This window comes from Mastacembelus armatus, chromosome 7 (genome assembly GCF_900324485.2).
Source record: "Mastacembelus armatus chromosome 7, fMasArm1.2, whole genome shotgun sequence".
Lineage (NCBI taxonomy): Eukaryota > Metazoa > Chordata > Actinopteri > Synbranchiformes > Mastacembelidae > Mastacembelus > Mastacembelus armatus.
Genome location: NC_046639.1, coordinates 6,392,110 through 6,404,916, shown reverse-complemented (window position 1 = coordinate 6,404,916; position 12,807 = coordinate 6,392,110). Strand labels below are relative to the sequence as shown.

The window sequence follows — 12,807 nt, the reverse complement described above, 5'->3', positions numbered from 1 at the left end:
AGATCCATGTGACCCTAATAAGCAGGTATAGATGATGGATGGATGGATGGATATATGATAAAGCAGCATATCTTCTCAATTAAGAAACCTGACACAGATCATTTTTCTGGTTGTTAATTAAATGATTATTCCAAAAATAGTAAGTCCTACAGAATCACACAAATCAGCTCAACATCCAAGACTGAAATGACTATCTATCTATCAAACTATCAAATAACCCTTATTTAAATTAGCTGCTTCCTGTGTTAAACTGATGGTACAATAAACTGTATTTGAAATTTGAATCAATTCAATAAACAGGAAACAGGATGCAGTATAAAACATGTATGAATATGCTGAAAATATAAACATAATAGAATGAAATAGCTGCATCTGCTTAATAACAATAAAGAGGAAATCACAAAAGAAGTGCAAGCACAGACAATGGAGCCAATCGGATATGGCTGTACCTCAGCCCACAGAACCATTTATCAGCTGATCTCCCATGGAACAGTAATGCAGTCATCCATGCAGTGTGAAAGCCCTGTTATCCATCCAGCTCCTGAGTGGTTTCAGTCCTCAGCTGAAGAGGCAGTGGTCAGTGATAACAGGTTTTAAATTGTTCGTTTAGCATAGGGTTAAAAAAAAAAAAAAGCATAAACAAAAGAGAGAGAGTTCATGAGGTCTTGTGCTTAACTGAGCTCTGACTAATGGATCACTGAAGATCTGACCAACATAATTCACTCGAGTGCATTTTGCTCTTGACATCTTTCTCATAACCAACCATACTCTCATATTTCATGCTTGCATATCACAGCACTGTATGAATGGGCTGTCAACATAAAACTGTGGCTTATTCAGCAAAATTGTGATTAATACGGTGATTCCTCAGGCAGCATTGCCCTGTAGTTCTTGCTCTCGCTGACAGGCTCACTCCACCCCTCTGCTCAGCCTTTCTGCCCCTTGTTTGCATCTACAGCATCTGCATGAAAAACAGGCTGTCAGGTTCGACCTGCAGGCTGCTACTCTTCTTTTCTATCCCATTAATTGTGTGTGTGTGTGTGTGTGTGTGTGTGTGTGTGTGTGTGTGTGTGTGTGTGTGAGGCCCTCAGCCCTTACAATTTGTTCCTGAGAGAGCAGCTCCCTTGTGGGATCATGATGCTTTACCCGATGAGATTTAGTTGCTGCCCCCTTCTGCAGAAGTAATGGCTCACTGCCCTACGGATTGACTCCCTGGTCATCTGAGCAGTAATGCTTTGTGATAACTAATTTATTTTGACTATGTGGCTGTTAGATAAGCTCACATGATGCTGCTAATGGATTACATAAAGTGTAAAAATAGTTTCCTGTTACATGTCAAAGTGTTTTCATCTTTCTTCTTGCAGCCTGCTGCTGCAGTCAACTATTGATGTGCTGCTGTTCTCCCCCCTCCATCTCAGTGCTGACCACTGTGCAATTCTGACATTGATTTATTGCTCCATTCACCATTATCCATTATCCGTTACCTGCCACACAATATCAAAGGTACTGTGTGTAACCAAAGAAGGGTTTGACCATTATTCACACACAGTCCCCTCTCCCCCACACACTTGTATCTCTTTTATCGACGTGGCCGCCCTGCTATACATCCAGCAGGCTTGGTCTCAGGGAGGAGGTCTGAAGATAGCACTACTTATAATCAATACTAACCACATAGCATAGGCCTTTCCCATGGATAAACTGTCCAAACTAATTTTACCATAGTCGTTCAACCATCTGGGGGTGGCACAGGGGGTGAAGGGGTTAAAACTGTCACATCACAACAAGAAAGTTCTGGGGTTGAATCCCACTCAACCAGGGCCTTTGTGTGTGAGTTTGCCTTTTCTTCCCATATGTGTGTGGGTTTTCTCCTGGTATTGTAGCTTGCTCCCACAGGTTAGGTTAAGTGATGACTCTAAATTGGCCGTAGTGTTTGTCTCCATGTGTCAACCCTGTGACAGACGGGAGATCTGTCAAGGGCCTACCCCACTTCTCATGTACCCCTCTGGGACTGACTCCAGCCCCCCTCACATGACCCTGGATAGCAGGAGCAAGCAGTAGATAATGGATGAATAGAAACATCTGTGATTTTGATTTTTATAGAGTATCTGAATCCTGAGTATATGGAGATGTATTTAAATGATTTCAATATGATTTCAGCATCTAATTCAGGCTAACTCATGATTAGCATTGCACAGTATTTTACATTTTGCAGTGTTGCAGAATTGCAACATGTTTTGCCTGAAATTCATGTCATGATTTGTTGTTCATTTGCATGTAGCTCACGTTCTGAAGCAAAATACATATATCCAAACAAGAGGATCATTTCTGTATTTTGTCCAATAGGGGAGCAATGTTATGGAGGACCAGGACTTGAGGGAGATTGGCATAACAGACCCATGCCACAGAAAGAAGATCCTGCATGCAGCACGTTCATTGCCTAAGGTGACAAATTGTTCATTTTTTAAAGCAGTATTTACCTTAGCACAGTGAATCTTATATTGATGTCTTATGTTGCCTCTGATATTAAATCCCAAGGTGTTGACATTGTCTAGTCAAGACCATGTGTCATATTTCAGATATATATTAGTATAACAGTACTACCAAAAACTGTTTTCTCCAATAAATAAACTGTGTTTTGAAGCCCAGCAAGTTAAAGCTATTATACTTTAAAAAAAAAAGAAAAGAATTTTGTGCAGCAGAACTTTCATTTTCCCATCTTTTCCTCTTCCATCATCTCAGTATGTTTCATGGAGTCATGTCACCTGAGCCACAGGAACAGGCAAATAGCTAACCATAATTTTACTTAAGTAGGAGTTTGAAAGCAGCACTTCTGCTTGTAATGGAGTGCTGCTGTATTGGTACTTGTAAAAGATCAAAATATGTCTTTCATCACTAACCTGTTACCTCCCTTAAGTCACTTACCACAGTGAGATATTGTAGCCATTTCCTAAAAAGTAGGCAGAAAAATTGATTTGAATGCAGCACACAGGAGCAGTCATTGTCCTGACCCCCTTAAAGCATCAGTGAATGATTGGTTCTCCTGCAGGTGAAAGCGCTGGGCTGTGACGGCAGCAGCTCTCTATCGTCCTGGCTGGAGAATCTGGGACTGCATGAGTACTTACATAGCTTTCTGGCCAGTGGCTACCGCACTCTGGACTGTGTCAAAAACCTGTGGGAACTGGAGATTGTCAATGTGAGTCACAGTGATGTATATGGACTATGAGGTGTATAACAGCGTGAAATTAATTTTAAAGTTTGACAGTTTACTGCAGTTCCAGTCTGGGGTGCTGGGAGGCTCAAACTCTGAAGGTGAAAACAGAAGACTTTGGTTTTGTTTTCTGTTTTAATTCTGCTTCCTATGACTTTTACAAACTTCCACAGAAACATTTAGTGAACACAAGAAGGCAGACAGATGGAAAGACATTTATTGTGTCCTGTCATGTTGTTATAAACCTCATGATGCTCCCTGTATCATTCTCTTCCTAGTAGAATGAATCACTGCTGGTTGGGCAGTATAAACAAAAAGCTCTGTCATTGTTGAAGGTGCTGAATCAAGGCCAGCGCATCAGTGCAGTTAACAGAAAAACACCTGCTCATTAGTGTCACATCCAAAACAAAGTAAAGATTCTCCTGCACATCAGTCTCAGGTTGTCCCTATCTCTGCTTTCCCTTCCTCCCCCAACAGATAACAATTTGCGCACGCACACACACACACACACACACACACACACACACACACACACACACACACACACACACACTTTCTTTATGTTTAGGTCAAGGAAACCCTGTCCTCTTTTCTACATTCCCGTGTCCCATGTTTAACCTGAATATGACAAATACAATTCACATTTATTATATAAAATAAGTTTTATATTGACAAAGACTCTAAATTCCTTGTAGTTGTGAATGTGAGTGCTTGTCTCTGTGTGTCAGCCCTGTGATAAAGTGGTGATCTATCCAAGGTGTCTTGCCCAGTGTTAGCTGGTATCGGCCAGGAAAGGAAGCAAAATAAAGATAATTTAGCCAGAGGAGCAGTATCTGGTGTCTCTTGGTATGCATCCTCATGTTTCACTCCATATGATCAGTAATATTTTTCCTTTCTTATTTTATTTTTTTGCAGGTGCTAAAGATAACCCTACTTGGTCACAGGAAACGTATAATTGCTTCCTTAGCAGAGAGGCCCTATGAGGAGCCTCCAGCAAAGCCTCCTCGTTTGTCTCAGATCAGGGTGAGAAACTACTATAGTGTTTAGCTAACGCCTTTCTAAATTTCTAAGATTACACTCAGGTTTATTTGGAAATGACATGTGACAAGATAGGATGGATGTTTGTAAATTCCATGGTTTTCCCTCCTCTTAGACTTGGCTCTGCTAGTTTTAATCACTGGTTTGATTTTGTTCCACAGATTTTGGCAAGGCATGTTTTTCTTAAAGTTTACATTCAACTAACTGTGTCGACTTTGTCCTCCCTAGTGCCAAGACCTACCTGGATCCCAGACCTCGTCTCCCCTCAGTCAGATGGAGTCCTACACAGGACGCTCTATGGACCCTCTGCTGCCTGTTGGAGAACCAGTGAGGAAAAAAGTGCCAGATACCGACTATGACATTATCCAAAGACATCGCAGTGAACGGCACAAAGCTCATGTATGTGGTTGAAGTGTAGCGCTCACTTGAGCAGGGTATAATGTCCACTATAGCTACTGGTTGGTTTGTTCCCTTGTCAGTCATCTTAGATAATAGAACTTTCTACCCCCAGGAACGGTACGAAGAGCGGCTTCGTGAGCCCCGTCTGACCCTGCGGCCGCCCAGTCTGGCAGCTCCATCCGCCCCAGTCCAGAATTGGCATCACCAGCCTGAGAAGCTCATTTTTGAGTCTTGCGCCTATGAAGCCAATGTACATTTACACCTTTTTCCCCCCATTGATGACACAGTTTTCACTGAGCATATACACCAACATTGGTTTTTCCTCTCTCCTATTCTCTTTCAGTACCTCGGGTCCATGCTTATTAAGGAACTGCGGGGTACTGACTCCACACAGGACGCTTGTGCCAAAATGCGGGTATGCTACGAGTTTCTTCTTCAAACTCAGGACATTATAGTAGTAGTATAAGTGAACAATAAATCACTGTAACCACTGTATTGTTTTGTCTTCTCCAGAGGTCCACTGAACAAATGAGAAAAGTCCCGACCATCGTCCTCTCGATCACCTACAAGGGCGTGAAGTTCATCGATGCAGCCCTTAAGGTTAGCTTGCACATACACACTCTCCTTTGCTTAGTGTTTATTAGGTCATATTTGAAACTTATGAGTATTTTGATTCATGTCTTATATTATTTTGAATCCACTGCAAATAACAGCATATTTGCCTTTGTAAAATTTTGAGCTCATATGATCACTTCTTTCCTGTCACTGTAAATGTCACTTCCACAGTTCATGTTTGTATTTCCAGACAGGGAGTAAGTCTGCTCACACTGACATTTATTTGACATCAATAAAAAAGGTCGGAAGCTCAGCCTGCTTTTACTTTTTATAGCTGCTCTTTCCTGCAATGGCTGTGAAACCAGATTTGTGAGTCAGTGTGTCCTCTTTACTGACTCCTCTCGTCAACTCATTTCCATGGCACATCATCAAAGTGTGTATAGCATTGAAGTCTTATATGGCCTCTGTTCTTGCCGCAGAGCATCATCGCAGAGCATGAGATCAGAAATATTTCATGTGCAGCGCAGGATCCAGAAGACTTGTGCACATTTGCCTACATCACCAAGGACCTACAGACCAGCCACCATTACTGCCATGTATTCAGCACAGTAGATGTGGTAAGGAGAAACTCACTGTCCTGGCCCATGTTCACCTGAAAACATCACATGACATATTGGAGCCTTTGTGTTAAGGATACTAGAGAAACGTCTGTGTTTAAAAGTTTCCAAACTGGAAAATTTGAACTCTTCTAACATGGTCTCCTCTACTTACACTGAGGAGTTGTGTTGTTTATCTCCAGACTGGCATATCGCTTCACAGTGTCACACTTCAGTTAAAGTTGATTGCCTCCTCAGAGACACAGTGCTACCCTGGCCATGATAACTAGCTCTCCATTACCCTCCCAGAGATCTGATGATTACCCTGCTAATCTGCTTCATATCACCGGCAGGGTCATTCCACATTACAGCCACCGTAACATCGTTTTACTCTGGGTTACTGTGGTTCCCTGAGCTCTATGTGGTAAAGCAAGGTCTGCCTTATGATCCTCACCTCAGCAAGAAAGAACACAACTGATCTCTTATGTCTGACACAAGAGAGTATTAAATAAACAGATCATGTATTTGTTTCAGAGCAGATTGAAGAATATGCAAATGATTTCACAGCTTTGTGTTTTGGTGTTCAAATGATTTGATGTTCCCACAGTGATTCATTTTTCAACTTTCAAAGGCATGAGGTATGTATTGTGAAGCTCGAGTCCTCTGTTGTTGGTCAAAGGTGCTTTTTCATATTTCGAAGCTGTCACAATATAATAACATAATGCAGCAGTTTAAATGCTAAGATACAGCAGATGTATTTAGTTATCTAGGTAGAAAACTAAATGGACTTAAAGACCAGAATACTTTGACAGCCTGCTCTTCGTCTTTTCCCCATTTCGTATAGAATCTGACCTATGAGATTATATTGACGCTGGGACAGGCGTTTGAGGTAGCCTATCAGCTGGCTCTGCAGGCCCAGAGGACCAAACAGCAACAGAACCTCTCAGTGGGACCTGGTTCAGAGGTCATTGAGACCAAGTCCAGCCGACCTGTGCCAAAACCACGAGGCAGCATGCGGAAGTCAGCGGTGAGTTGGACATCAATCATGTTATAGCTCAAGATGCTGTATACAGTTCACACATAAATGTATAAACATCTTATGGAACATTTTATAGCCCACATTTGAAAAGAGACACAAAGACTTTTAGTAGGTTCGTTACTGCTACTTGTCCCACTCATCAAGATTTGCTTGGAGCCGTACCAGTGGATGTAACACTGAGCTCACGAAGGTTTTAAAACCTATATTACCTGATTGCTGCAATTTGCATCAAAATTCAGTCTCATTAGACACATTTTTTCCAGTCAGTGGGACTTAGGCATCTGATCTCCACTGTGAGTAAACACTCATGACAGAAATATACATCAATGAGTCACTGACAGGTGCAGTGATTAACATTGATGACCCCTTTACAATGGCACCTGTCAGTGTGTGGGGTGTATAGGGCAGCCAGTAAACATTCACTCTTTGAAGGTGATGTGTTGGGAGCAGGGAAAATAGGCAAGCATAAGGATGTGAGTGATTTTGACAAGGGCCAAACTGTGACAGCAAGATGACTGACTCAGAGCATCTCCCAAACTGCATGTTTTGCTGGGTGTTCAGCATACTTTTAATGAGCCCAATTTAAAATTTAAAATCAGAGCTCAAGTTGTAGCCCGCAACTGACTAAGGGGAGTGTTGGACAGAATGCAGGTGTGAGACCCCATGTTATGTGGTTTAAAAAGGGCCAAATAGTTAAACAAAATGCTATATAGAAAACTAATTACACCTGCTAACATGAAGTGTCTACTGTTGTAAACCCAAAGGACAAAGAGGTGTAGCAACAAAGAATAAAGTCAACAGTGAAAAGCAACTTCATTGTCAGATTCATGTGTTTTGGCTTGGTCAGTGATCCTGATGAGGTCTCACTATCGAGTTGTTTTTTATGCTAAACATGCTCTAGGTAAAAGATGAGGATGTCACTCCTTCACTTTCTGCCTTAGTTTCCCTTGCTTCTGCATTTTGATGTATGCATTTTCAGCCTTTATCTGATCACTAGTAGTTTTACTGAGCACAAATGCACTTTTGCAGAAACTCTGCTTCACACTTCAATAGTTAGAAGCACTCACACATGTAAGCTGCCCGGTGCACTCACAGTCTGATCAGTCTGATCTGACTCCTGCTGTTTCATGCTGCTTATAATTCTTTCTACCTCCTGTTTGTCTTTTCCCTTCTCCTCCTTCCCCTCCCCTGGTGGTGTTTATCTGTCCCAGGACTCTCCACCTCTCGACAGTTGTTGCTGCAACACTTACACCTGCACCACCCACCGTCCCTCCTTCCTACCGCTACCCTCTGCCAGCCCCGCTGCCCAGGTGCTGCCTTCTCATCTTGTCCCATTGCTGTCATTAGTTTGCTCCCTTTCTTGCCTTCCTATTCCTCACTTTTTTGCCTCTCACCACCCTAAAAAACCTTTTCCATGTGCATCTTTAATCCATGTCTTGAAATTGTATTCACAGCTGTTACTGTGTGTTTTATTTTCTGTAAATATATATATAAATACTAGCTATTTTTTGCTCCCAACCTTACGTGGACTGGAACATTCTTTGAAATTACTGTTGACTTGGGCGCCCTCTATTGGTAGTTTGATAGTAAGACAAAAATGGTTCGATACACATAGAAGCCAGTACCCTGTTTTTAAAAGTAGAACCATAGAGTAAACATTAGACTGTCCTAAAAGTATTGTTTTTCTAATGACTTATTCTTCTGATGTTCTCTTTTAGTACACATAAAGGCAATTGTATAAAAACCTAAAAAAAAAAAATACTTTCCTGAAATACTCAGGAAAGTTATCAATGCAAAACCTGATTACTTTCTATACATCTAATCTTCTGAGGTTTATGGGAAGACAAACATTGTGCAATTTGCGCAAACTCAGATTTGGCATCCTAGCTTCATTAGGTAAAGTGGAGGGTGGACAGGAATCTTGCATTAATTGCAATGGGAATGTAAACATTAACATGAAATGCAATCAGTCATATGTTCACAGCCTCACCTAAATAGCATAAACCAGGTGAACAAGTTAATCTGCATGTAAACCTTGTCACTTGTTTGGCTCCTTCTCTTCTGTGGTTCAGTACCAACTGTTAGTGACTAAACCTGTATTTTAAATGAGTTAACTACTAATTAATGAGATCCACAATAGAAAGTTTGATGCCTTTTGTTTATAATTACAGGGTGACATTATGGACCACGAGGGTGATGCTCAGTCCCAGGGCAGTGCCACGTGGCTTGTGGATCCGAAGGAATCCAAGCGCACTATTAGCACTAAGTATGAGACCACCATATTCTGAGTGGACCCCTCTTCCTCCTGACTTCTGACCTCTCAGCCTGGGTCTGGTTTCACCCATCTTCCTTCCCCCCCTTCTGTGTGCCTTTCACTGTGACTCTGCCTCTCTCTCTGGGCTGGACCCCTGCCCTCCCCATCCCCCTTCAGCCATCACTTGTGTCCTGCTTTGACAACAACACAGCCTGCAACAGATAACAGTTGCTTTGCTCCTTCCGTACACTAAACCAACACCACTTCTACTTTCCGACTTTGTGAACTCTCACCTTGCTGGCAGAACTCACACTACCATTCTGCCACTTATCTTCACTGTTCCAATCCTTTCTCTTTGCCTTCTGTGCTTCCTGAACTTAGTGTATCGTGCTCCTTTTTTCCTAGTCAACATCTCACTATTTACTGTTGGTGATAAGCTCTTTTTTTTTCTTTTTTTTTTTTTTCTTGGTGCTTTTCCTACTCTATTAGGCAGTGGCCAATCTGAGGCTGTTCACTCTGATCTTTCAACTCCTGACTTCTCCAAGTGCTGAACAAACCTGATTTTCCACAGCCCAGAGTGACCCCCCTGCTCACATCCTGTACCTGGATGTTTCCCAAGGAAACTGAGAAACTGCTTCTGTAATTCTATGCATCAGTTGGACTTTAGCAGGTTGTTTCTCTTCAGTGGGTTGCATGTCATGGGGCTGCGGAGGTTATGCAGGATTAACTAAGGAGCAGATTTTTCTCTGTTGGCGGTCTCTATCAAAGCCAAAAGAGGCTAAGATCATACCACTGTGATAAGGTCCTTTTGGAGCTCATGAAGTAAGAATTTTTCTAGAGGCAGAAAGGGGAACAGAATAAGGGCACAGGTGCTGATTTGGACCTGCATGTTAGTTGTCCTCCCTGCTCCTATTAATCACTGTAGGATTTTAAACAAGATGCTTCTTCTGGAGTAAATTAACTATAAGCACTTTTACCAAATCCCCCAGTGTGTAAGAATGAAAGTACATCTTCCTCCGTTCTTCCTTTTACAACAAATGCCTTCTTTGTTAAGCCCCAGCATTGTCTTTTGCTTTCCCAGTCACATCAGGTTAATATTTCACAGCAGCTGGTGAAATGTTGATCATTAGAAGGGGTCTAATATGTCATGATACCGCTGTCTGTGTCCTTTGGTTTTGTGTTATTTTTATATCATTTTAACCTCACTGCTTTGTGTGCATGTGTCTGTGTCCCTCCCCTTTAGCTGAACACTGTGGCCACTCTCAGCCTGTAAGAAAGGACAGGAATGAGCCCTGTTGCATGGTGGGTAGGAGGTTTTGTTGGGAAGGTGACCCATTTCCCATGCAGCACATCACATCAGCAGTCGGATCAACTCACCACAGTAACACACTGGCCCGAGGACAGACAGATGCACACCTTTCATCACTCCACATACACACACCTCTCCGTCAAGCCGACTATCAATCAGAAAGTGATGATTGTCCGAGTTAGATGTATTTGCTGTGCTCTGTGCATTTCCTGAAATATGAATTGCTGCCTCCTAACAGCCTTGTCAGGCCGACACACTTTTGGGAAATGTACCTGCAGGTTTCAATGCAGAACTTATAGCTAAAGGGGAAGTTGCTGTCAAGGACTTTTTTGTTGTGAAACAAAGGTACACACTTTAAGGTACACACTTTTACCTGGATTATTCACCATGTAGACCTTGTAGTCTCCTCATGATCATCAGCTTCTCATTGTCAACAAACATGTATAACTGTGGTAATGATATAATCTGGCAAGGGATGAACTCTCCAACCAAACTCAAAGGGCAGAGGAATTGACACTACAAAGACTGTTTTATTCTAATTTAATCAAGTGGCTTTTATATGATTTGAAATTTTTGCATTTTTTGGATGTTTTAATTTTTTTTATAGGACAATGATGTGTGGAACTGGATCAGGCGTGGTTCACTGCAGTTCTTTCTCTCCTTCCCTGCTCCTTTTGTTCAGTTAATCTAAACACGTTTAATCACCAAACCTGCCATGCAGGCTGGTACGTCTTCAGATTGTAGCTACAGAACAGAACAATAGGGCACAGCATGTTTCTCCCTGTATGTTGACTGTTAAAGGTACGTTTTAGTCAGCAGATGTGTATATGGGTACATAGTCAGGTCATTTTGATTTAACTGTTGTATATGTGGTACATTGTCAGGCCAGTACAAGAACTCTATGGTACGCTGTCTACACCTTGCTGGTGTCAGCACCTTCAGCTATCAGCCTGGTCCCATTCTGCTTTTGCACTTTGCTAAGGATCAGGAGAGATATTTTGGGACTAATTGTATGACAACACTGATGAGAATGATATTGTACATGAACCTGGCAGTCTGTATTTTGATACTTGAATGATTTTTGCTTTTATAGATATCTATATATAAATATATATGTATATGTATGTATGTACGTATGTAATTTTTGACGTTTGCCAAAAAAGAGAAAAGGACTATGTCTTATAAACATATCGTGAATAACTACCCTGTGATTTAACAAAAAAAGGCTGAGACAATGACTCAGAAGAGGGACCTCACTTCAGAAAAAAAAAAGATTGTACATAATCTTGGGCTTCCAGTGTTTTTTATGATTATTTTTCATAATTGTACAACTAATAAATGACACAATTAGAAATGCTGTTCCTGATGATTATCTGTGCATGCACTTTGAACTTTTGCTTTTTTCCCAGCTTTGGCAAAATTGTTTGTCGACTTCAACCTGTTCGGGTGTGACAGCGAAGATGATTTGTCAGAGCACAAAGAAGGTCAGGGGATGTGCTACCATGAAATATTTGGTTTCCGCCCTCACTTCCATGTCATAAACCTTACACAGTTGTGGGATAAACAGTGTGTGGTCAGAGCAGATGTAGGTATATATATATATATATATATATATATATATATATATATATATATATATATATATATATATATATATGTATGACTGACATTTCAAGAATTTTTTGGGACAACATGATTAACATGATTTTCTATCTTTGTGAGAAGGGAAGTGAGTCAACACAAAGTTACCACAGGTATTTAAACGCCAACTGCTGTGCAAATCTGTCAACAAAAACTACTAATCTAATGGCTGTCTATAATAAGGGAGCTTGTTCTTTTTTAAGTGGAAACATGACCTCAAATCAACTCAAACTGTCTCAATCTACAGAACCAAAAATCCTCAGATGTATTTATTGAAACAGCTCTAATGCTGGGGAAAAACATAAATGTAAGCCAGTTTGCTGAATATAGTTAAGATAAATGTACGCTTACTACGCAATGTGTAATTATAAATCTTATTCTTCTTTATTGCTCATTTTATTCCGTAATTTATAGTGATGCAGTAATAATGTCAATGAGGAGTTTGATTCTGCTATGACACTTCAGGCTACACATCAGAGGTTCCACAGGTAAATAAAGTGGTAAACATCTCAAATCTTAGATGGAATGATGTGCCTGCTGCTGGTGTAATGGGACTCTGCTGACATTAAAGACATCAACACAACAACAGATGATATGATGAGGATTTCTGGAGCAGCTGGGATTGTGAATATGTACATCGGCTTATTTTCATAGATGAGCAACATAAATGCATTCAGAAGCCAATTTGATGGTCACCTACTACCTAACCTTTTGCTTAATACCTCACATTTCTACTCACTTTTATTCAATATGGCTGCCACGTGTTTC

At 41.1% G+C, this 12,807-nt stretch overlaps 1 protein-coding gene across 7 annotated transcripts in view; it reads left to right on the top strand.

Moving 5' to 3' along the window:
- The window catches only part of anks1aa (ankyrin repeat and sterile alpha motif domain containing 1Aa), a 56,733-nt gene extending 44,976 nt beyond the window's left edge, over positions 1–11,757 (top strand). For 4 of the 7 annotated variants that reach the window (XM_026332777.2, XM_026332775.2, XM_026332774.2 and 1 more), the window contains 11 exons: positions 2,344–2,442; positions 3,047–3,193; positions 4,124–4,231; positions 4,475–4,645; positions 4,758–4,895; positions 4,989–5,060; positions 5,159–5,245; positions 5,680–5,817; positions 6,641–6,823; positions 8,047–8,145; positions 9,007–10,324. In XM_026332777.2, coding sequence (XP_026188562.1) covers positions 2,344–2,442; positions 3,047–3,193; positions 4,124–4,231; positions 4,475–4,645; positions 4,758–4,895; positions 4,989–5,060; positions 5,159–5,245; positions 5,680–5,817; positions 6,641–6,823; positions 8,047–8,145; positions 9,007–9,123 — 1,359 coding nt within the window. In that variant the 3' untranslated portion in view covers positions 9,124–10,324. The other 3 variants (XM_026332776.2, XM_026332780.2, XM_026332779.2) reach the window with 3 other exon arrangements.
- Positions 11,758–12,807: the final 1,050 nt, after the last annotated feature.